Below are 25,570 nucleotides of genomic sequence, written 5' to 3' on the forward strand. Positions count from 1 at the left end.
TTACCAGGATCTATAAAACAAAGAAAAATCTCAAAGTAATTTCTATTGGGCTTCAGAATGTATGGTTGATTTCTTCCTTTGTAATAAGGCCATCTTTCTTGTTGCTTGAGTTTGAAAGACAGTTCATGTCTTAGTCACCTTCTCGTGACTGGGACACAGTACCCGACATACACAGTGTAAAGAAGGAGAGGCTTATTTTGGCTGCTGCTTTAGTTTACTCGTGGCTGGCTAGCTCCAGGCAGAAGCAACATGGAGGAAAGACTCATATCACAGTACCCCAAAACCAGAGAGAATAAAGGGAAGAACTGGAAAGGGAAATAAACTCTTCTGGGTTGCCCATTGATCCACCTCTTCCAATCAAGCCCCACCCCTTATATTACATTTATATCATATTTCCCCCATAATTCAATCAACTTTCAAAAGCTCCATCTTCAAGTGCATGAGGCATTGAGGGGGCATCCAGATAGAAACCACAGCAATTAATGTTCACCTCCCTTTCCCCAGAATTTTGCGGTGATGATACATATTTAGTATGTGCCAGGAAGGAAGGTAATGATTGGGTCTCCTTAAATAGGAATAGCTATTTAATTTCACATTAAAAGGAATATGTTGAGATAATATTTATTACTTTCTAACAGGTGATTAATTTAGGTAAACCACTTAAAAACCTTGGCTCAGCAACCTTGAATATTCAGTGGCCAAAAGAAATTAGCAATGGCAAATGGTTGCTATATTTGGTGAAAGTGGAATCCAAAGGACTGGAAAAGATAGTTTGTGAGCCGCCAGATGAAATCAACCCACTGAAACTAAAGGTATGTTGGTGAATTTATCTAACATCTCTTTAAATAAGAGAAGCTGACTTTCAAGAGGCTCATGACTCTTTAGGAGACTGGCCCTTTGACATGTTGACTTTTCTTGATTGCCACAATTTCTCTTATTTAGTTTGTTGCAGAAAAACCAGCATCAAACCAAATGGAAGACTCTTTGCACTGAGGAGTTAGAAGACAACTTTTATTATGCCGTCAGACTGGTGGGAATCAGTTCCAAATCACCAGCCACCAGTCAGCTTAGAGTTCAAATACAATTTGCAAGCAGGAAGTACAAGGCTGATGGCAGGTTATTACATAATTATTTATGAATTAAGGCATAGATTGTCAAGCAAGCTAGTTCTAAGTAGGTTCCTGGGAAGGAGGGAAGCAGATTTGAGTGGAACAAGTAGAGTTAAATGTGTCCTTGACGGGACCAGTCTACAGGAAGTCATTGAAGCAAGTTGGAAACTATATATTTTTCTAAGTAGAGAAGAACACAAGCAGCTGGATATAGACAAATTGATCTAGCATGTGATCTAGAAGGAACAGCTAGATGCAGTCAAAGCTAACTGACCCCAGCAGACTATGTGACGGGCAGCATGAGCATAGTCACAGGCCACTAATTGATTTTTAACTTTTTTTTTTAATTTTATTTTAAAAGTAGTAAAAATGCAACAGCACAAGACAGAACAAAGCCAATCAAGACAATGCAGTGAAATTGGTACAGGATTTCACAGTAGGATACTGGAGTAGTAGTAATAGGTACTATGGTATATCTCCTTAACTTCACAATAGTTGGCCAATTAGGTATAGAAAAATCAAACCAAAAATAGAACATTATAAAACCAATTGAGAGTACTGAATAGAGCAAAAGAAACATAACAAAACAAAACAAAACAGTGAAAACCACCTATGCCTTTGAACAGAAGATAGAAGGAAATCCTCAGTTTTGCTATACTGCATACGGTCATCCTCCCAAGAGATGTTGAGACATCTATCCCCAGTAGCTATGCGGGGCGGGGGGGGGGGGGCTTGATTTTCAGCCCGTGTGGCAGTAGGCTCACAGGTAATGGTTCTCTTCCTGGCCCATGCCATGGGTGCTTACCAAGAGGTACTTACTAAGAGGGCGGTGAATAAGCTGCCTGAGTCCCACCATGGCCGGATCTCGGGAGTTCTGGTTCTCTTCCTGGCCCACACTGCGGGCCTTTACCAGGAGGGCAGGTGAATAAGCTGCCTGAGTCCCACCATGGCCGGATCTTGGGAGCACTGGTTCTCCTGGTGCATGCCGCAGGCAGTTATCTGATTTTTATCTTTTGCTGTAAAATGTCTATAAGTTTGCTATTCTATAACTGTGCCCGTATATTACCCCCTGTTTTTATTATGGGGAAGTTTCTTCTTCAGTTTCCTCAGTACTAAGGCACTGGTAAGGGGTAGTAAGAGCTGGTGGTACATAGCTTCAAAGCATTCATTCAGGAAGCATGTCAGAAGGCAGATCACACAAGTACCAGAAGAAAAACTGCCAGGAGGGCCATTAAAAGTCCAAGCAGAGCTGCTGTCCCTGAGGGGAGAAAATCTATAGAGATCCTACCATAAGATTTGGGACCCTATGCTTGAGGCATTCCTGTAGCTGATTCATTAGCATAGTAGCGGCAGTCTTCCTCTAGGAAAAGGCTAGTACCTCCATACTGGACTGTCAGATGATCTAGGGCTGTTTGATTCTGGAGAGTGACTATAGCTAAAGAATCTGTTTGATCTTACAGCATGTCTGTTGAGGTTTGTGTGTTAGTAAAAATCTCCTGCAGTCTGAGCACTTAACTATGAGTATTGTGGTTGGCTCCCAGCCATAGATGTAGCACTGAGTATCAAGCTGCCTGTTAATTGCTATTCTGGCTAATACGGGCAGGATCATGTTTTTGATATGACCAAAAGCATGTACAGAATCTTGTTGCCCTGAATAAACAGAGAAGTCAGGTACAAGAAAAGCAAGTGCACAAAAACTCATTTTGGTGCTATCAAATACTTGATGCACTCGGTCAGAGCAAACAAAGAAAGTCCCAAGGGGAACTGCCAGAGAAACTGAAGTGACAGTGAACATATCTGTTCAGTCAGCAGAGATATTTTGGCACTTAGTGGAACCCAGGAAGCGGGAAGTACTTGCCCATACTATCATAAGAGAGGACCGAAGCAAGCAATCAGGAGCATTAGTTGAATTGAGTTCAGAATTTTTACAGGGCTAACCCCTTCATAATTCCCAGTGTTCTGAATTTCCATATATTCCATGTACTCCTAGGAGGATTAGACATATCCATGGGCGGGTTATTTTTAATTTAGGTGTAGGCAGCTAAGCAACCTAAGAATTATATGTATGTAGCAGAAAACAAAAACAGCCTTTTAATGGGCTTTCAGTCTGTCGGAGTTGTGACCCAGAGAATGATAGCAAACACTGAGATTACAGGAGATATGGAGGGGCTGGAGATTTAGCTCAGTGGCATAAGCGCCTGCCTTGTAAGCAGGCAGTCGTAAGTTCGATCCCTGGTACCGACAAAAAAGGAAAAAGACAAAAAAAAAAAAAAAAAAAAAGCAAGTACAGGAGATATGGAACAAGAAACCAGAGAGTAACAATACATTGAATTTGTAACTTGACAAAACAGATCAAGGTGTCTACTGTGATAGTTACACCAATATAGAAGTTACACCAATATATTTTGTGGGGTACCTTTGGGTGCATTGTTTCTTCATGGTAGTCTTTAAGAGGATTGGATTCATCAGGGTAGGCTTTCTAATAATTATCAGGATGAACACACTTGATTCTGGAGTAGTGAATCCAAAGCTGGATCTCTGTCATTTTTGGGTGCCCTGTCTGTCACTTGTGAGCTGCCCAAGCCAGCAACCATAGTATCAACTCCCTGGAGACCACTTAGCTGTCCGTGTACACATGTAGGAGCCTTTCTTCATTCATCACACGCAATCACACTGTATACAAATCTGCCTGTTAGCTTAACCTCACTGTTCCTGTTTTAAATCAGAGTACTTTTGTACTGGGCTGCCCACTGTGAGACTGGGTCACAGCTAGACCCATTATTACATCCAGCATCAGTTGGAGATCCCTCTTTCCTTCATGCATGGGGACTAGGAGTCAAGTCCTGTAGTTTGTCCTCCTGGATGGATTCTTGGGCTGTGTACATCGTGGGTCCCAAAACCATTGCCAGTTTGATTGCCAAATGGCTAGCGGAGAAAGAGGCCAACTGTTGGAGGTATGTCCTCCAACCTGAGAGAGTGGGGGCCTGTACTATTTCATTCCTGGGGCAGGCTTTGGACATATCCTATGATTCCTCACAGGTGTGTGGAGTGGCAAAGACCATTGCTGGGGTTTTGTTTGTTTGTTTGTTTGTTTGTTTTTGGTGACCATTATGATACCTAAGGCACAGTCACTCAGTGCTTGTTGATACAAGTGACCCAGTATACCCTTTAAAGAGGATTGAGACATGTTCCCAGGAGTGAGGCAGTTCATTGCAAGCAGGATCACTAACACTTACTACAAAAGATACTGGCTGTTTGGCAAATGACCTTAAAAACTTTCATTCTTATTTCTTAAAATAGTAAGTATTCACTGAGTACTTACTGTCTTAGGCACTGTACTAACCATTTTGTTTGTGTTTCTAATTTTTATTTATTTATTTTAAGACAGGTTTTTACTATGTAGTCCAAGCTGGCCTTGAACTCACTATGTAGCCCACCCTGACCTCTGACTTGCTGTGATCCTCCTACCTCAGTCTCCTGAGTACTGGGATTACAGGCATGTGCCATCATGCCCACCATGTGTTTCTCCTTTTAATCTTTAGGCAGTCCTAGGAGGGAGATATCCTTGTTACCCTCATGCCTACAGATTGGGTAACTGTCTCAGAGTCTCTCATTGTTAAGAGGCAAACTCTGCATTCAAGCTCCTTCTGATTTCAAAACCTGCCACTCTTTACCTACCCTCTACTGCCCATACTTAGGTATCTGTTTATGCTCCAGTTTGATGAAGGTTTGGGTTGTCAACACAAGTCAGGTTCTTTTATTTTAAATACTTGCTGGTGGCAGGCTCTGTAGTAGGACCCTGCTTCTATACTCATCAACGCTTAAGAATCGAGGTGGCCTCTCAATCTTAAACTCCTAATCTTAAATACAGACTGAACAGCTCCAATCCAAAGATCCAAATCCCACAATTCTCTGAAATCTGATTCCTTATTTTCAAATTAGGGGTGTTGAACCAGTAAGTAAACTCAATGCAGATATTCCAAAATATGAAAAACTCCACAATCTGAAACACTTGTGGTCCCAAGCATTTCAGATGAGGGAGATCCAGCTTGCATAGGAAAATGCAGTTTTAAAAGTACTTACATGACTGAGTTGTCAGTGCTTGTCTCAACTTAGTCACGTAGTGGGTTTGTTTTTGTTTTTGTTTTTGTTTTTTTTTTTTTGGTCTTTTTCTTTTACTTTTTTACCGGTACCAGGGATCGAACTCACGACTGCCTGCTTGCAAGGCAGGCGCTTATGCCGCTGAGCTAAATCCCCAGCCCCTGTAGTGGGTCTTTTTGCTTCTTTTGCTGCTCTTCAGTTCACTAGACCATTCTGCATATGCTGTCTACCATGTTAGGTACTGAGCTGGGTATGAGGGATTCAGGAATAAGAACTGGTCCTTGACCTCAGTGGGCTCATGGTTTGGTGCCATTTTTTCACAGTTCAGTAGGGGCACAAAGGAAGGAAGGAGCATCTTTCTCTTTCCCTGAGTTTAAAGGTCACAGTAGGAATAAACTACTTAACCAGTCCTAGAAATTAGTCCATAAACTTGGTGCTAGAGTGGTCATATAACATTTGCTGGTTTTACAATGAAGTTACTTGTGTGCTTTACTTGTGAAGTTACTGATGGTTGGTTATGTAAGTTTGACATTGCTTACTAGGAAAGTTTGTATGATATTGACAAAGAGTTACATAAAGTGGAACTATTGTGCATAAACTTTTTTTTTAGGAGTCCCACAAGTCAAGAATGAAACGGGAAATTGCTGAAAAACAGATAGACGATAGGAGAAAATTTTCTTTGTTTACTGAAAGAAAATACCAGACCCTTGTGAGTATTTGTCCAGAACTGGGAACATGGAACAGGATGGGGAAGGCTTTGCACATAGCAGATCCTGACGGCCAGTCTCCCTCTCTCTCCAGAACTGCAGCGTGAATGTGAAGTGTGTGAACATCCGGTGCCCGCTGCAGGGGCTGGACAGCAAGGCTGCCCTTGTTCTGCGGTCAAGGTTATGGAATGGCACGTTTCTAGAGGTGTGGCCCTGCCATGAGGCTATCCCCTGGAAGTCATTTGCCACCACCTGGGACATTTGTTACTATGTAACGCATCCACTATCTCCCAACAGGAATATTCCAAGATGAACTACTTGGACATTCTCGTGCGAGCTTACATTGAAGTGACTGCTGCTGCTGGGAATATCAAGCTGCCACATGCAGGCACTCAGGTGAGAGGTTCCCAGCTTTGCCTTGGCTCAGGGCCAGTTCGTCTTCCTCTCCCTGTGCCCACAGCCTGGAATTATGCTCTTCAGTGTTCATGTCCTCGAAGTCCTCTTCTCCCAGTTAGAAGGAAGCAGATAAAATCTTAAGGCTCTGCAACCCCAACCTGTGTTTTAATAGAATCATTGAAAAAAGGAAGTAAGTCTGGGGTCTTTCATTCAGCAGGAAGGTGCAGGGGTGAGGGCTGTTGGCTCAGTGGAAGCAGGTGCACCTTACAGCCCTTAGAATGCCCATGTCGGGGTGACCAGCTGCAGTTCCTTAAAAAGATCTCTCCCAGCCAAACACAGTGGCATGCTCCTAGAATACACTGTGGGAGACTGAGACAGGAGGACTGTGAGCTCAAGTCCAGCCTGGGCAACTTTTAGCAACTTAACAAGACCTGACTCAAAAACTAGAAATAGAAAGAGCTGGTGTTATAGCTCAGTTCAAAGGACCTGGTCTAATTCTTGGTACAATTTTTTTTTAAAAATGTTCTCACTGAATGTAGTAGTATATGCCTGTAATTCAAGCTTCAGAAGGATCATAAGTTCAAAGCCAATCTGAGCAGCTTAGTGAGATCTTACCTCAAGATAAAAAGGGTTAGGGATATAACTCAGTGGAAAAGCCCTGTACCACCACCAAAAAAAGGGAAAAAAAGATTCTAGAATTGAGTCTTGTAAAATATGTTCCTGCTATGTCCCTTAAAACAAACTTATAATAAATTTGCTCTCTTGGCCTTGAAGTAAGCTGTTCTGCCTTGAGTATTCTTCTCTTGCTGTGTTCAGAGAGAATTACCTAGTTGTCAAGTTCTGCATCATCCAGGCCCAGCCCGATGGGTCCCAGCCTCTCCCCTTCCTGACCTGCTTTCTTTCTGGGTGGTGTGATCCCACATGGACCAGGTGACTGAGGTGTGCTCTTCTCAGTTCACCTTATGCTGAGCCTTTACTCTCACCATATCAGCACTCCCCCAGCCTGAAATGAGGCTTTCAAACATGAAACAGTATGTTTCAATTTCTTTCTGTTGTGATCTACTGAAACTTATTGGGTGGTTTCACCAGAATCCATTGTTGAGCTGTGTTTCCTGTATCTTGTTTTTGAGCAGTTTGAAAAAATCTAAATGTATGTCTTTAAATGTATCTTCACATTGTATGTGATTTGCTTCTGGCCCATTGTTTCATATTGTAAAGTAATTTTGAGTCTTTGAGCATCTGCTGTCTCAACTTTCTATCTGTGCAGAATTTCTTTTTCAAAACCAAGAAGTATACCTTCTGTGTCTCCATTCAGTAATTAACAAAAATATGGGACAGACCAAGGAGCGGGACTTTGTAGTGATCCACTAGTAAGCTGTTCCTTTTGGTGGCCCCCAGAGATTTGCATTAGGCTCTTGTGGTAGAAGGATCTGGTTGTAGTAGGAATTGCAAATGGGAACATTTTGCCAAGTAGACTGCTGCTCCTCCACTCATCAGCTGATTTACTTATGAAAATGTTCTGACTTTGATGAGTTCAGTAGCTGAAAACTCACCGAACCTCCCTAATCAGTCTGGCTTCTGAAATACAGTGCTGTTTAGAATGACCTTGGATTTATCATCCAAACTAGAATATATTTGTTGAGATGGATGGCTTGAATAAAGGCTATCCCAGGCTCACTGGGACACACGGTCACCTTGGCTTTCAGTTATCTCTGCAAGTTGCTTCCGCCCATCCCTCATCTATTAGGCATCCTAAGGGACTGTCAAGTAAACCACACCTCCATAGACTCCTTTCTCCCCATTTCTGGCCATGGACAGTTGCTACAGTTTCTAATGACTACAAGGAGGCAACTCTGAGAATCACAGAGTTTTTAGAGCTGCAAAAAGTTCAACACTTTAGAAAGAAGGCACTAACATTAATAGAATGTCCACAATTTCCTAAATACTTTGTTTGTTTAACATCACATGTTCTCCTAACATCAAGGTAGGCATCATATTCATTTTACAAACAAAGAAATAGACTCAGGATAGGATATGAGGTCCTGGATTAAAACTCATATTTTTCTAACTTCAGGGATGTTGTTCCTCTACTCTGTGACACGTGATCCCAAGTCACAAATTCAGAGACAGCAACCCCCATGACCAGCAAGTGGAGCTGATAGCAGATCGCAGGTCTCCAGAGTCCTCAGATGCTCTTTCTTGTGGAACATGATTGAACAGAGGTCCCAGTATCCTTCCTGGTTGCTGAGTCACAAGTGGGAATAAGGTTGTCTTGGGCATTTTATAATATTAGGGCTAAGAAAACTCCAGACTTCTCATGGGAAGCCACATTTTAGCATGATCCTACTTTGTTTAATAATTGGCGGATCTGTGACTGGATTACTAGTCTTATATCTAGGACTTATTTCTGAGGAAAATTGAAACACTTTATCTGTAGTCTTCTGATACTTCCTCTATTTTCTGTGATTTCTGAGATAGAATAGCTCAGGGATCGTGCCTGTACTTTTCTTTGGTATTTTAAGGTGCAGTTTTTCTGGGCCTGAAGATTTGAGCTTAATTCAGGTATCAGGGAGCCTTTCTTTTTTATGTCTTCACTTATTACAGGTTATAGTTTCATCTTCATCTTGGTTTTCCTTGTCCTTTCCAGTCTGAAGACCATTTTCTTGGAAGATAGAAGCAAAGTATCAAAGTATCATTCAGTCTTTCTTTTTGGTCTTAACATCAAAACAATTTCTCATTGCCTTTACTCTAATCCTGCTTTTTAAAAAAACATTGTTTCTTCATTACCCAATTTCAAGAGTAATTGAAATCCCCACCCAGTAAAACACTTCTTAAGATACTGTCAAAGTTAGTAGTCTTTGAATTAACAAGGCCAGAAGTCACACAGTTAAAGCAGGTTAAATGACCATATTTTAAGATCAGTTATTAAATTAAATCCAGACAGTTACCAAGTACCTGTTAAAAACACATGAAATCCTTCCCTTTACTGGATGCTAGAAGCAAAACTGAATGAGATATTTTGTTAAGAATTTTGTATTCCAGGAGAGAAATGTTGAATGGTACCAAGAAAGTGGGGATTGTTAATTGTGTGTGTGTCCCCACTTCGTTCATAGGAAGCGAGTTTCCTGGCTGTGGAAGATAAAACATAATAGGTAAAAATAAGTACTCTATTACTTAGAGAAATGAGATTTTCTTTTTTGTTTCTAAATTCAGGAAAGAATTTAAGATGTTTCCTTTTATAAGACTTTTTAATATGAGAAGTAAAAGATAGTAAAATCCCGTCAGGTGAGTTTTTGTATCCTGATGTTCAGTAAGAGTAGAGGGCATCCTAGACTAATCAGCAAAAGTATTCTGGCAGCTGGCAAGCTAATATGGTCTCGGCAGTACTGGTTGGCGATGGAATTAAATGCATCGGTAGAGTTTGAGCCCTTTTCTCTCATGGGCACACAGTGGCTAAGGTCTGCATGCATAGGTCATCTCCATGGAGATGCCTAAATGTTACTAAAATCAAAGGAAAAAGTATTTTGGGAATTGTAAAGGTCTGCACCATTTCTACTCACCTAAAGCTGTTATCATTCATTTAGTAAAAGTAAAAGCTGTTAACCATTGGTCAAAGTGTCCCTTTATCTGGTCCAAAGGCCAGCTTCCCGCTTCCTTTCACCTTAGCTGGAGAATGATTGTCATATAAAAATATTAATAATAATACTAATACTATTATTACAATTTAAGCAAACACTACAGTCTTGCTGACTGGCCTCTCATCTTTTAGACCCCAGAATTCTCTCCTCCATAAATGTGTAGACAGCCCTGCCTCTGACTCAGTCCTTAGTCTTTGATGCACAGTGAGTTGTTTTACCATATTGGTTTGGGAGATGGCAAGACCTGGGATTGTAGAGATTCTACTGGATTCCCACTTATCTAGCTGCCCAGGCTGCAAAATCAGAAATTACCTTGGTCATCCCTTGGGTTTTTAGATAACAGACGTTTATAGGAGTGGTTTCTCCCGTTACCTATCATTTTAAAGCACTGATGTATGGTGATTATAACAAGGCAGATTCCCTGCAGAGATCAGCCTCTGCAACTGTAGTCTGTGCTGCAGGATACACTATGTGCTACATTCTAGGGGAAAAAATTTAAACAAGATACAGCTTTGGCAAAGGGGAGTCATTTGTTTTATTATAATCAGATTATCAGCTGCATAAGTATATTATTTCTATTTTCACTATTTCTTCCTTTTTCCTCCTGTCTGGTTGCCCTGCATAGGACTCAGCAATCTCAAGAAAGGGTTGTCTCACCTTAGAGCTAAGATATCTGTTGGGGGAAATGAAGAGATAGAGAATAAGCCTGGTGGCCACCTGGGGCTGGGACTGGGGTCCGGGGGAACCTAATTTACAGCGTAACAGGGCACAGGTTGCTGATAAAAGGTGATGGTTTTGTGCTGGCTACCTGAGACACTGTAGCTCGCTGCAAACTCCATATGTAAACTCCTAGCTACCTATTAAATGTCTAGAGAAAAGCAATTCTGCTGCTTGTAAGTATTTTCTGAAAGTCCAATAAGGTGATGCACTATTTTTCTAGAAGTAGGAAGGGATGTACTTGAATGAGATTTTTTAAAAAAGAATTCTAGAAGTATTGAAGCCCCAGTGTAGATATAGAAGCATGTTTAGACAGCATCCTGGGTTCAATCTTAATATAAAATAAAATAATTAAAACCATTGCTTATAAATTAATGACTGTCTTATGAGTTTTATTTGCCCTTTGCTTAATGTCTGTCAATTCAGAAGTACCAGAAACTGCAACTAGTAAATCTTGACTCAGTGTAGTTTACAAAATCATCATTCGTTGCAATCACTAAGTCTTTGCATGCTTTGGTAAACAGCTCCTATCTTTACAAAGTCCATTTAAAATTCTAATAGACTTCATTAGTGAATGTATGAGAAGGGACATAACTGAGTTGTTGCATTGCCAGAAGCAACTTTTTAGGTTTCTAGGTAAACACTATATTTAATTGCTATTTGCCAACTATCAACTCTTTGGTATTTTAAGTTTTTCATCAGCTACAGATTAAGTGCTGTATTCCCTCAGAATGAAACCAGGGTCTAGTTTATCCTCACACATTTTTTGTGGAAGATGGCAGGCATCCAGCCATCTCAGGAATCATATTTATGAAGCTCTTTAGTTTGATATCCTAAGAAGTTAGTCATTCAGCTCATCCCTATTTTTATATCTCACAACATCTTTAAAATCTGAGTTGTAGTCTAATTGTACACAAGCTGACCCTTTCTTCCAACTGCCAAAAATGAACATATAGCCATTTTCCAAAGGAATATCAGTTTAAGGGCCAGGGCTATAGCTTAGTAGTAGTATGCCTGCTTTGGCTGTGCTAAGCTCTGAGTTTGACCCCAAGCACCATGAATATAGTTGAAACAGGACTGACTTATTAATTGATAATTGTTGAAAGAAGTAAATTGGCCAAAAAAGATAGCAAAGAAATGACACTTTGTCAGAACACACTAGCTTTTTCTAGATGCTGGTTTAAGATCTTAATGAGATGTCTCTTGAGTCCTGTACCGTAATAAGAGAAAGGATCTTCCGCTGGAAAGTCAACTCATCATTGTTGTCCAAGATGTGTTCAGAAGCAGAATGAGAATTACGGACTCCGCGTATTACTTGAACCCCAGTTTATGGTGATGTGCTTTCTTCCTTGCTTATAGGTTCGTGTGACTGTGTTTCCCTCAAAGACTGTGGCTCAGTATTCAGGAATCCCTTGGTGGGTCATCCTCGTGTCTATTCTTGCTGGGATACTGATGCTTGCTTTGTTAGTGATTGTCCTCTGGAAGGTAAGTCATACCTAGCATTTCATTTCATGTTTTTAAAAATGTGAGTTAACACTAATAGTATAACTTTCTTTCTCATTGCCTTCTTTTTCTAACATTTTATCATGAAACTTTTCTAATGTACAGTAGAGAATTTTACAATGAACACCTGTATATCTAATAATTTCTATTTAAAAATGTTTTAATTGTACATACATTTTTGCTTTTTTTAAATTTTGAAGAGAATAAAACCAAATGAAATAAAACAGAATAGAGTCAATCAAAACAAAAGGTGTACATAAATTTCTAAAGTTCATACTTTTTGGTATCTCTTGCATATAGTTCAGGATGTTTGACAAATGACACATTTAAATTTTACGACTTTAGTATTTTTGTAAAATAAGGTCAAAGTCTGGATCTAAATCCAGGCATAGTGCCCCATGCCTGTAACCTTAGCACTCTAGAGGCTGAGGCACGAGAATTGCAAGTTTGAGGTTAGCATGAACTACATAAAGAGACGCTGTCTTAAAATAAAATAAAAGGGGCTGGGGATTTAGCTCAGCGGCATAAGCACCTGCCTTGCAAGTAGGTAGTCGTGAGTTCGATCCCTGGTACTGATAAAAATGGAAAAAAAAAAAAAAAGCCTGAATGTAAGCCAAATTATTGAGTGTCAGACTAATCTGAATCTGTATTCCTGCTAATTTCAACTTCAGTAATGAACATTCACAACAGCCATTGGGGTTTGTTATACTTTCAGCTAGATTAGGAATAGAAAAAATGAACGAAATGAATTACTCCATCTTGAGGCAACTGTCTTAGCCCGTATCAAATGTTGAGTGTGGTCTGCACACAATATGTGCTCATAAGAATTTGGTCTTTTGATTATACATAAAATACATCTCCCCTATTTATCTGTAGATAGTCTATTTTATGGAAAAAGTACATATGAGATGCATAAAATTTTATTTGCCAAGATTTATAAACTATAAATTTCACATCATTCCAAGAGAATAAGGAAGGTCCGTCATACCCTATCTACAATTCCAGATTCCAAAAAGTTCTGAAAACAGTTTGTGATGAACTATTTGGTGGCAAGACCTGACATAATATTAAGGAAAGATATTTATAGTTTTTGTTTTTTATTTGTTAGTTTCACTGCAGAAATATTAGCACTTTTTAATTTGGTGACATTATGTGTGTAGCATAGCATTTTTCAAAAATTTCAAGAATTCTGGGCTGCCCAACATCTGGTCCAGAGGCTTTTGGCTGAACCAACAACCTTCTAGAATCAAACAATCTTTTTCCTGTTGTTGGATCCAAGGGTATAATAGACAAGGCTTCAAGGAAGTTCTTACTTCAAATATTAGGCAATTTTTTGTGGTTTTTGTTTTTTTCCATCTCTTCAAAGTAACTTCTCTTTGTTGATCTGAGATAATTTTCTGGTATCCTCCAAACATGTGATTGAAGCCTGGTATTTCTGCTCACAGCAAGGCTTCTCCTGGCATGGAGTGTTAGCCAGATTTAACCTCGATGTGTGTTACCTCAGGCAGCACACTTCTGACAAGCTAGCTAGTTGATATAGGAGTTTCCCTGATTAATTATTTTGATATCAAAAACTAAATGCAGAGGACTAAGGATATGGCTCAGTGGTAGAGTACTTGCCTAGCATACACATGGCCTTAGGCTCAGTACTCATGACCACCAAAAAAAGACAAAACTAAAAAACTCTGAATGTGGTGTTTGGTATTAAAGATGGTCTTGTGTTCTCTGGAAGAGGTCACAAAGACAATCTTCAGAATAAATCTGATTGGCAATCTTAATTCCTCATTGAGACATAGGGCGGTGGGTTGAGAATTAAGAAACCCAACCCTGCTTATAATCTTGTGCAAATCAGAGCCCTTCCTGGGGCTCTGATTTACCTTAGCTGTTTAATAACTGGATTGGACTAGATGCTGTCACTGGATTTTGGAAGTGCTAAGTATCCAGACTCACAAGGGGACCTAAAATATCCCGATAAGTTCTATAACCCTCACATAAAAGTCATTTTTATATTTTATACTCTTCTAAAACTGAATTATAATGAAATTTTAGGATCAGAAAGGATTTTAGGAGTTAGCAATATCGCACTGGCCTAGCATGGGACCCTGAATTCAATCCCAAGCACAGGGGGTGGAAAAGGAATTCTATTCTTCTGTTCAGTGGCCTTGAAACTGGATTTTGGGTATCCTCATAGGTGGCAAAACTAAGGAATCTCCAATTTAACTAGAGAAGTTCTGATGTTATCTGCTTTAAATACTGGCTTTTGAACAGGATTTTTGTTGGTTTTTTTGGTTGGTTGTTTTGTTTGGTTGATTTTTTTGAGATAAAAGAGGAAAATCTTTTGTACTAATCCAATCACCTCTGTTTTACTGATGAAGACATTCATGCCTAAGAATATTAAAAATGTTGTCAAGCTGGGCAACAGGCCAAGACAATAGTTCCTGGTTCTTCCTCCTTTTTATTTTATTTATTTATTAACACATTATTGAAAGCAAGTGTGTTCACTGTTAATGCTGCCCCAAAAACTTTATCATATTGGAAATGTTCTGGAGCAAAAATATTCTATTTGATGGCCACCCATCATGTGTGGCTATTGAAGACGTGGACTACAGCTTAGTGCAGTGGAGTTACTGAACTTGTAAATTTTAGCTTAAATTAAATTTGAATATCATATGTAGCTCGTAGCTGCCATGCTATACAAAGTAGATCTGGAAGTGTGCCCTTACTGATTGCTACACTGGGAGGTGGAATTTTCTGGGGGAGATTTTATTTGACCAGGTTATTTCGAAAGACAGTTTAATGGCCTTATGATTTAGGTAAAAGTAAATAGAAAAAGGTCTCCATTGTTGAATGAAGGAAATCATAGTCAGAAGTAGAATATTACTTTTATACTTACTTAGAGTGACCTAACCCGAGGAACATGAGTTCCTACCATCTAAGAGTTACATAGTGCTTCTGAATTTGGAAAAATGAGAGCAATCATTCTTTCATGACAGTGTACTTGAATTTGTGTTGTGACTCACCCTAAAGATTCAAAGGTCTCAAGTAGATGGCATTGAACAAATTTGCTGTAAAAGGTTGAAAAATACTCATGGTCTCTCTATATTTTATTAGGAATTGTGGTAAACTTTACTTAAGAGAATTTTCTAACCTTTGTCTTACTAGCCTGTGGAAGTCAATCTTTTCCTTTTTGGAGCTTGTATTCTTCAGGAAGAAACCATCCAAAGCTACAGCCTGATGTACATACATTTTCCCTTTATAAGTTGATTTTCATCCTTAGGATTTCTATTATAAATAGAAAAGTCAATTAGGTGACCAATGTTGACCGTGCATACCAATGTTTGACCAGAGACAACACCAGGAGAATGTGTGGAGTGCTGGCTGTCACAATGTAATATAATGAATTGGCTGCTCGTTTCTGATTGGTCAGAAGTGGTCTCTTTGTAAATGAGGTGTAATAGAAAACAGGTTAAGATCTGAGGTGTTCTATTGTTTAGCACTTATCTACAAAACTGTAAAATTGACTAAATACCTTGCTTCTTTGTAGTGTGGTTTCTTCAAAAGAAATAAGAAAGATCATTATGATGCCACATATCACAAGGCTGAGATCCATGCTCAGCCATCTGATAAAGAGAGGCTTACTTCTGATGCATAGTATTGATCTACTTCTGTAATTGGTAATTGATCAATGTTTTTTAATTGCTAGCTGTGGGACCTGCTATGGTTGTGGTGGCTAACGTAAAGAGCAACAGCTTGCTGTGTGTGTCCCATTAACAGATGTTGCCAAATGTCCATACTGGCTTGCCTTGCTTTGGTTTTATTTTATTTATTTCACTTGAAAATACATAGTTGTTTTGTTTAATGCACAGAGGATCTTTTGTTGCAGGTGAGTTCTTTTGTATTCTTGTTAAATCACACCCATAGCAATGAAGAAAATAATAATACACATAAAAGGGGGCTATAGACCTCCAGTAGTATCGCAGTTTGTTGTTAATCTAGCATATAGCATCCCAGTTGGAATTTCAAGGATGCATAAGAAATCGTCCCAGATTTCTTGTCCATTTTGGAATTTCTCAGGGATAGAAGCTTGTGTTGACTGCCTGATTAACCTGTTGCATGTTGGAAATGTGTTCTCTTGATAAAGAGGCTACCTCACTGTAATCTTTTTGTTCTTGCTCTAAAATGATGGTGCAGGCATGGAATGCTTTCTACTGTTGCTCAGAGATTGTTTTATGCTAGCTTAGCATGCAGCTTCCTTTTCCTACATATCTCCTTCAGGCCAAAGACCATTACAACGGAAAATGATTAGCTTTATGCCCAACTTCAGGAGTTGGTCATCTACCAAAGTAACCTTCAGTATGTAAATTTCTAGTACAAAAACTGAACATTTTTTGTTTGAATATGTTGTAATGGAGTTTGACCATGTTTCATGTTCCTAGAGATTTTATTCCACCTTGGGTCTCAGTTGATTTTAAATTCACATTTTGCTTTTCCATGATGATAGTAATGGTTGGTGGTTCCTTTTTCCATTTCTGTGAGCATAAAGGGAGGGAGTTTACTCCTATAATCCCGTTCCTTGGTACTGTCATGATGAATCTCAGTATTGCCATTTTTAATTTCCTTCTTTTTATAAATGGGGCAGACAGCAGTCATTTTTGTAATAATTATAAGTACACTGGGGTGTTTGCATAGAATAACAAATGAGTACAACAAATGCCCTAAAACAAAACTTGGTTCATTTGGCCTGCTGACAGTAATAAGTAGATACATGATTTTTGTCTTGCCCCCTGGCATTTCAACATATGTGTTCTATTCCTGACTGTCAAAAATAAACTATTAATTGACTGTTCTAAGTATCGTCCTTTCTTCCAACCTGAATCTTTAACTTGATAATATTTTTGTCTCAATAGCATTTTTTTTATTCCTTGAAAAAATTCAATTTGATTCAAATTTTTCAGGTTTACTCTCAACATATACTTTGGATCAGATTGAATAATTTTTTAAAGGTGAATAAAATATATATACGTTAACAATTTGAATGTAAATGTTACCTTTCTTTTTACAAAAAAAAAGAAATTAAAGTGCCTCAGAATTCAGTGTAGCATACTTTCCTCAAGGCCTGTGCAATACATGATTGATTTAATTGCAGGACGCAATTACTTTGTGATATATTAATGAAACAGTTTAATTAAAAGCACAGTGGCAGATCCAGGCAATGTAAATTACCTTCTAGCTAAAGAGACATGCGATGTGTGTACCGAAGCCTGGGAAGACAGAAGACTCTTATTAAATTGACCCATTGAAAGGTGGCTTATTTGTGTAGTAACTTGTCACATAGCTGTGGACCAATTTCACTTTATTAGCGGGCAAGGAACAAGAAATAATTTTTATTTATGCCTTTAAAAATTGTTCTTAAAGCAATCTAGTAATCTGAAAGTTACACCTTTTATATATAATACGATTTTTTTAAATGGAAGTATTCAGATTCTTGCCAGTCAAAGAGTACTTTACATTGATATGAAATGTAAAGACAAGGTGAAAATGAACTTTTCTTCCACTTTTACAACTGTTCTTTAACACTTCTTCTGCCTGTTCTTTTCAATCTGTCAGCGCTTTCTTAAAATCGTACCTCTTTCTCCTCGGTCCGAAGGTAGACGTGGCTGAACAGAAAGCTTAGGTATTTCACTTACTGCACTTGGTTTCCTTGAGATGAACTAATCTGTGTCTGTCTCTGTCTTCCCTCTTCTCTAGTGTGGATTCTTTAATCGCGCTAGGTACGATGATAGCGTTCCCCGATACTATGCCGTAAGGATCCGGAAAGAAGAACGAGAGATTAAAGATGAAAAATATAACGATAACTTGGAAAAAAAACAGTGGATCACAAAATGGAATGAAAATGAAAGTTACTCTTAGGGGGGTCAGTACCCCAAATGCTTTTTTTCCCCAACTCAGACGTGCAAATGGATTTAAAAGCCTGTTCGATATGAAGCTTGATTTCAGACCAACAAGACACACAGTACGAAGCTACCATTGAAACTGTGGATATTGTTACGCAGCTGAAGGCGGCTCCTGTTTTGCACAGCCAAATTGAAGACTATGGGAGCGGATTTTTCTTTAACTGCCTTAATTTAACTTTCTGGGTTGCCTTTGTTTTTGGCGTGGCTGACTTAACACATGCTGGGGAAGGGCCTGCCAGTTGCACACAGGTGACATCCTCGTGGTGGTGTAGCTGTAGGAGGGAATCACGATCACCACACTAACCGAGTGGCCGACCCTGTCTGCCACTGCAAGCGTCATTCCTATAAGGGCCAGAGGACCTGCAGATTAACTGTCCTGCAGCTGAGGACTCTGCTGTCAGGGCAGTCCTGTCTCCGTTTAAAGTGCTGTCTTATTAAATGTGCAATAGGTGACATTGTTTATCCTGCCCTCTTCCTGTTTCCTAGATGTGTGAATCCTTGTACACGCCAAATGCACACAGGTTTCCTTCTCTTTTTCACTAAAACACAGGTGCAGCAGACTTGAATGCTAATTATATTTGTTTGTATATGATATTTATTTTTTCTTTAAACCATTTTGTTATTGACTAACAGGCCAAAGATCCTTAATGTTGGTTGAAGCAATCAGAATTAGAATATGGAGGTCACTAGTTTGACCTAAATTATTTACTGCCAAAAGATAGTAATTCTTTGTAAATGTATCCAAGAGTTTTTTAAATAACTTATCTGTAAATTATAACATTTCCTTCTTGGCATCCCTTCCCCCCAACCCAAAAGGTTTAAGAAAGAGGATTTAACTTTAATTCTTATCAGACATCTGATAATAGCCTTTTAGCTTAGAGACCTGTGTGATATTTCTGAATTTCATGTTATAACTTTCAGGAACTTTTAGAGAAAATGACTTGTTCCTTGAACTCTGGAACATGTTTACTCACTGCTGCAAATATATTATATATTCAGGGCTTAACAGAAACTGGTGAGTGCCGATGGTGAGTCCTGACGCCTCCACTGTAAGACTACTGAGTATCTGTTACCAAAACCGTAGTTCTGGTCAGGCAGAACATCATAGCTCTTAACTTTTAGATGTCATTGGAGCCATTCAGTGAGTCAGTGTTCTGTTTCTGTTTTGTTTCTTCGCCTATACAAATTCCCCAAATAACTTTGGGGACAACTTTCACAAGATCTTTTAAATTGTTTTAATTGTAAAGCTATTTGGATGGGAGGAGAAAGATGATTGTCACTATACATTCAATAGAGACTGAGTAGCTAGAAAAGTTGAATTTTACAACTTACTGTGCTTTGATATATTAAGTTATTTGGGGAGCAACATCAAACAGGTGCTAATTTGAATGTAGTATAAGCAGTGTATCTTTTAAAAGAACAAGACAGCTGTATGTGTCATTGTTGCCTTGGAGTTTCAAAAAAATATTTCTTTCTTTTCACAAATCTTACACTTTCAGGATACTAAGAACTTATTCTGGCTATACTTTGGAAGTTTTATTCACAAAAATAATTGTGCAAATGGCATTTTGTTTACAAAAATTTCTTTAAAACAGGTCATAACAGTGTTCAAAGTCTCAGTTTCTTCCTTGAGTGAATTGAAGCCTAACACACTGGCTTTGTTATAGGACACACTAAGAAGCTGGTATTTTGACAGTGTTTGTAGACCTTTGTTATAAAAATGAATGTCCTGAAAAGAGGGGTGGGAGGGGTAGTTTTAACAGCAAAGAAACAAGAATGTTATGATAATTTAAATTTATAGTTGTTAAAAATGTCATCTCAAGTCAAGTCACTGGTCTGTTTGCATTTGATACATTTTTATACTAACTAGCATTGTAAAAATTATTTCATGATTAGAAGATACCTGTGGATATTTGTATAAAAGTGTGAAATAAATTTTTTATGAAAGTGTTCATTGCTTGGTAGCACAGCTTTGTTACATGTGGAATGTATTCTAAAAGTATGACAACCTGAATTGTATTTATTTCATCAAGCAAAACAAAAGTTTTCAATATTTTTGTGTATTTTCTATGTCCCATATAAACTTACATCAACCAACGATACAAGGACCCAAAAGGAATGGTGTGAACCTCTTTTGAATTTCTTGTTTTGTTAATGCTTAAGTCTTTAAAATTTCCTTTTTTTATAACAACAGAAAACGATCTTACAGGTTGTCTATTCAAGATATTAAGAAAGGCTGGGGCAGTAGCTCAGTGGTAGAGTGTTTGCCAGGGAGCATAAGACCATAGGTTCAGTCCCCAGTACCACAAAAACACACAAATTAAAAGCTGTCTCTTTGCATTGATTCATCCGTTTCAAAGGTTTATACCAGTTGAGGATAAAGTATTCAGCAAGAGTACCATGCCATAAAAATTAAAAATTCCTATGACTCAGTTACTTCCTTCTTAGAACGTATGTCAGATGTCAGAGCAGGGCTGATTTGATAGAATCATCCAGTCAGAACTTTCCCCACTAAAGCATTTCATGTAGATTTAAGCAGTTTTGTAAAACTTCTCTAGCTGGACTATCATAGCTTACTGAGAAAGTAACGCATGTATGGTGCTTAGACAATCTAGCATGACCTGGGCTGAGTAAATTTCCAATCTAAAATATGTTGTCTGTAAAGCATTCTGAGAAATAATCTTTCTTATACTTGGTAATAAGTCTTAACCTTCTTGGTTCTTCAAAAACAGGTGTTGTTATCCAAAAAAGTGAGCCAGTGGGTTTGAACCCTCTTTTCACCTGTTTGTATATCCACTTTGATTATTTCACCCAGATAATCACCATAACCATTTCTGTTAGTAGCTGTGGTTTCACTAGCACTATGGCATAAATAACATTGACCCACGGTCATGGCAGTGCTTTATGTGACACCTGTGGTTCCACCCACTCTTCCCTGTCTCCCCCTGCAAAAAAAACTCATATAGGAAATGATGATATTATGTTCTCTCTATAGTCGAGGAAGTGTTAGAAATACTGACATTTTATTATTAGTTCCAAATTAGTTGCCCAAATCTCACAGCAGATCACACACAGTTGTGGTTTGTCTGTCTTCGTGGCTGAGAATATTCTAGGATATAGGAGGGTATAGATGGGGAATGCTTTTAATTATCCAAACCAGGGAAATAGGGATAAGACCAAGGCTTCTCCTTTAAGTGAAAACATCTTACCAAGATACAAAGTTACAGAAGGACATTGTGGGAGGACAAATGGCTTGAAACTTCAGTTTTAAAAAAAGAAAAGGGAAATGCTGTAGGACCTACAGTGTAGGTGGTTAGATTCCACATTAGCATATTCCAGGGCTAAGAAAACATGCAGAGGTTTGATCAGTTTGAGTAGCTTAAAGGGAATGATTAAGGCCGTTCTTCAAGACCAGAAGATTAGGTCCAACTACTTGCCCTGGGGAGAAGGTGATGTAACATCAAAGAGTGGGAAAACTGACTTTCAGAAGGATTTTGAAAGAGCAGCTGTCGCAAGCCAGTAGTCTTTTTTTTTTTTTTTTTTTTTTTTTTTTTTTCCTGCATAGCCTGATTCTGGTGAGTAACAAGTGTGATCTTTCCTTCTCTCATACCTTAAAAAACAGGTTTTGCCAGCCTGAGGAAGGCATCTCCTCCCACTGGTAAAATGTGGGAGTTCTTTACACAGAGCAGAGGCCCTGTCTTGCTGATGCATACTCAGCACACATCATCCAGGGAGAAAGTCAAAGGGATGCAGGCCTAATCCTCTAAAAACTAACGAGGTGTGAAACAAATCAGTAAAAATCAGCCCAGCCCAACGTGAGGGTGGGCCAGGTGTCACAAAGGGCAAAAATGACCAGATAATGGTTGATTAAGCTGGAGTGAGGGAGTGAAGTGCAATTTTTGTAGCAGCCAGCAAATGTTTCAATGTTCTTTGTCCTTTCTCTGGGCCCTCTCAGCTCTGTTGCCTGCGCCGGGGCAGGAGACAGACCCATGTTGGGAGAAGTCAGACAAAATATCCCACTATTCATCCTTCTAGAACATCTGCCCAGAATCTCACACTGCAGGGTCAGGGTGGACTGCTTTAGTTATCACAAAGTCTAGCAGGTGAGAGTCAATTTACCAATAACCAGTAGGTTTAAGTGAGCATTCTGTTGAGAACCTGACATTGAGGGATATGTGGCTTAATTGTATTCCAATTGGGAGTTTTTTTTTTTTTAAAGGCTAACGAATTAAATTAATACACATCAGCGATGTAAGTCTGATGTGTATCAGACTATACACATCATTAAGATACTGGTTCTGATCTTAAAAATGTTTTTTGAGGTTTTAGGGAATTGAACCCAAAGTCTTTGCACTGAGCTATATCCCCATCCCTTTTTAAAATGTGTCATTTTGAGAACGGTCTCACTTAGCTGAGGGTGGAAGCCAGGCTGCAGTGTCATTTAAAGTTCCCCAGGTGATGGCTCCAGTGCAGCCACTGTTAGAAACTGCTTTAGAGACCATTGGATGTCCTGTGTATCAAAAGAGCCCTGCCCACTGTGCGGAAACTTCATTTATTTCTGTGGCACCCTCACTGCACCAGTTGTGAGCTGAGTGTCCAAACGTTCGTTCAAGGTCAACAGTAAAGCAGTTATCCAGGGATGGTGATGCATGCCTATAATCCCAGCACTCTGGGAGGCTGAGGTAGGAGGAATGCAAATTCAAGTCCAGCCTGAGCAACTTAGACCTTGTCTCAAAAAAGTAAATAAAAAGGGAGAGGGAACTGAAACCAGGCACAGTGATATGCAGTATTAATCCCAGCTACTTAGAGAGGCTAAGGCAGAAGGATCTCAAGTTTGAGGCCAGTGTGGAAAGTATAGTTTCAAAACATTGTGCTGAGGATGTAGCTCAGTGGTAGAGTACTTGAGAAGCATGGGTAGGACCTTGGGTTCAATCCCAAACACTGCCCCCAAGATAAAAATGCATTCGAGTACTACATAAGAGCATGCATCTCAACATGTCCATGTGTACTTGGACAATGACTTAGTTTTGCCTGTTAGCAATAAGCTAGGGGAGTTACTCAGGTCTTTGAGCTCCAGTTTCCTAATTTTAAAATACAAGTAATAATATCCCTTTCATAGGCATTTATAGGGAGATGACCTGGAATAGATGTTACCACTTTTTTATTATGTAAAATCATAAAATAGAAAAAAAGCACAGAAATCTTGTTAGCTGCTTCTTATTTCACAGATAGGAATTTTTGTTGAAACTAGAACCCTTTGTCTCCTAAATCTTTGATGACTATCAGCTAGTGGCTGTTGTAACTGCAGTCTACCAGCGTCAGTAACCTCTGCTAGCCACAAAAAAAAGTACTGTGGTTCCCACACAGTGGTGTGTGCCTGTGGTCTCAGTTATTTGGAGGGCTGAGGCAAGAGGGTCACTTGAACCCATGACTTTGAGACCACCCTGGGAAATACATCGACATTTCATCTCAAAATGCTGTGAATCCATTCCCTAATTATAAGCTCTTATCAACATTGGTCGGTTTGAACAAGATTGACTTGATTTCTATCTTTACTTTTTTGAAGCACGTAAGACCAGGAGAGGGTTTAGATTGGGTTCAGGAATGTACAGAAAGTGAGTGTAATTAATCAACTACCCATCTTGAAGTTGCTATATTCATTCTTGACTTTTTCTCCCTCCAGAAGCAGCAGAGTATAGAAAAAAGCGGAATCTTTTTGAAAAGAACCTGTTCTTGGAATTCTTAACGTGTTATCAATTCTTTGGTTTCCTTTAATAGGAAAGCAGGCTGCAATTTCCTTGTTACCTTTTCTGGGTATGTGGAAGAGGAAATGCTCATAGCCAGTCTTATACCGGAGGTACATAATGTATGTTAGGTCAGACATGAAAACTCACATGTCTGCCTTCCCATGTCACAATAATGCACGGACTGAAGCAACTGTTACATGCAAAATAACACGTCTTCCCTCCGGAACACCAGAGTGTTAGGTTCCAAGGTATCTTCAAATTGCTGACAGAACTGAAGTGCATGGTTTGCACCTAAGGAAGCTACCGATGGTTAGAAAGTCTCTATCAACAGAGTAAATAAGGACAGTCTTGTGCTTGCAATCCCAGCTACTCAGGAGCCTGAAGGAAAAGGATCACAAGTTCCAAGCCAGCCTGGATGTTAGATTTGTGACCTTCCGTGCTCAAGATTTTTTCAGAGGTGGCTGAATCTAGAATGTATGGTTGATTTGTAGTGCAATGGTGGGATTAAGGGTGCTGAAGTTAAGGGTGGGTGATTGCTGGATCAGTTCATTGATTGGATTGGCACTGCCTTACTCCCGTAGAGTGGATACACTATAGATGAGAAAGAAGCTGGTCTTTCTCTTCCTTGTTGCTTTTGCTGCCTTATGCCACCTGAATTGTTGCCCCTCTGCCATGTGCCACCCTGCCTTGGAGCCAACCCATTATGGACTGAAACCTTCACAAACTGGGAGCTAAATAAACCTTTCCTCTCTTAACTTGTGGGTATTGGATATTTTGTCTCAGCAATGAGAGAAAAGTAACTAAGACACTGGGCAACTTAGCAAGACCTTGTCTCAAATAAAAAATGGAAAGGGCTGTGGGTAGCTCCATGATGGAGTGCCCCATGAGTTCTATCTTCAAAACAAAACAAAAATTAGTTTGAAGATGTAACATGCTAAAAATGCTAAAAGTTCCTCAGTGCCACTTTTTATGTGATTTGACAAGTTTAAGTAGATGATGCCTTAATATCCTCATCTGTAAAATGGTATATGAAATAGGATTTTTCCCAGTACTACTGGAATAATCACACCATCCTACCTACCTCCATACAATTGCTTATCCCCTAATGTCTTCAAATGTGCAAATAAAGGGCTCCTGAGTCACACTACAGTCTTTGTTGAATCTGAGTATGGAGCGATTACTAGCTACAAATGACATTTGTCTTAGATGACTTATATGGGCCATATTTTCAAGATATCTGCCCCATGAGAAGCAGAAAACTGTGTCTTAGTTCTAATAATGGAGCCACAGAAGCTGTCACCTGTTGATCTGGACATGGTGACCTCTCTAAGTAATAAAAAAGATTGAATTACAGTACTGAATTAAAGAGGTAAGCTCCCCCACCACCACCACTCTGCCTCCAAAAGAATCTCTACACTGGGGATTGAACCCAGGGCCTTCACACTGAGCTGTATCCACAGCCACTTTTTGAGACATGGTCTCATTGAACTGTTAACTGCCTAGGCTGGACTTGAACTTGGATTCCTCCTGCCTCAGCCTCCCAGCGTTCTGCCACAATACCTAGTTTCAAGAATTAAGCTTTTGCAATTTGATATTTCCTTTCTCAAGTAGCTTCAGTTTTTCTTTCTACTTTCCCTCTATTAATAACTCAACCACTCTGTGTCCTTATCTATAGAATTTAACGCTTTCTAAGTATAT

The 25,570-nt window shown here is 39.2% G+C and overlaps 1 protein-coding gene across 3 annotated transcripts in view; it reads left to right on the forward strand.

Moving 5' to 3' along the window:
- The window catches only part of Itga6 (integrin subunit alpha 6), a 74,284-nt gene extending 54,209 nt beyond the window's left edge, over positions 1 to 20,075 (forward strand). For 2 of the 3 annotated variants that reach the window (XM_063259288.1, XM_063259286.1), the window contains 6 exons: positions 639 to 812; positions 5,821 to 5,919; positions 6,012 to 6,122; positions 6,215 to 6,313; positions 12,028 to 12,153; positions 17,920 to 20,075. In XM_063259288.1, the coding sequence (XP_063115358.1) occupies positions 639 to 812; positions 5,821 to 5,919; positions 6,012 to 6,122; positions 6,215 to 6,313; positions 12,028 to 12,153; positions 17,920 to 18,081 (771 nt within the window). In that variant the 3' untranslated portion in view covers positions 18,082 to 20,075. Of the gene's footprint in view, positions 1 to 638; positions 813 to 5,820; positions 5,920 to 6,011; positions 6,123 to 6,214; positions 6,314 to 12,027; positions 12,154 to 15,715; positions 15,846 to 17,919 lie in introns of all 3 variants that reach the window. The other variant, XM_063259287.1, reaches the window with a different exon arrangement.
- The last annotated feature ends 5,495 nt before the right edge of the window (positions 20,076 to 25,570 follow it).

This window comes from Cavia porcellus, unplaced genomic scaffold (assembly GCF_034190915.1).
Source record: "Cavia porcellus strain 051 isolate PalLab524CR breed Dunkin Hartley unplaced genomic scaffold, mCavPor4.1 scaffold_12, whole genome shotgun sequence".
NCBI lineage: Eukaryota > Metazoa > Chordata > Mammalia > Rodentia > Caviidae > Cavia > Cavia porcellus.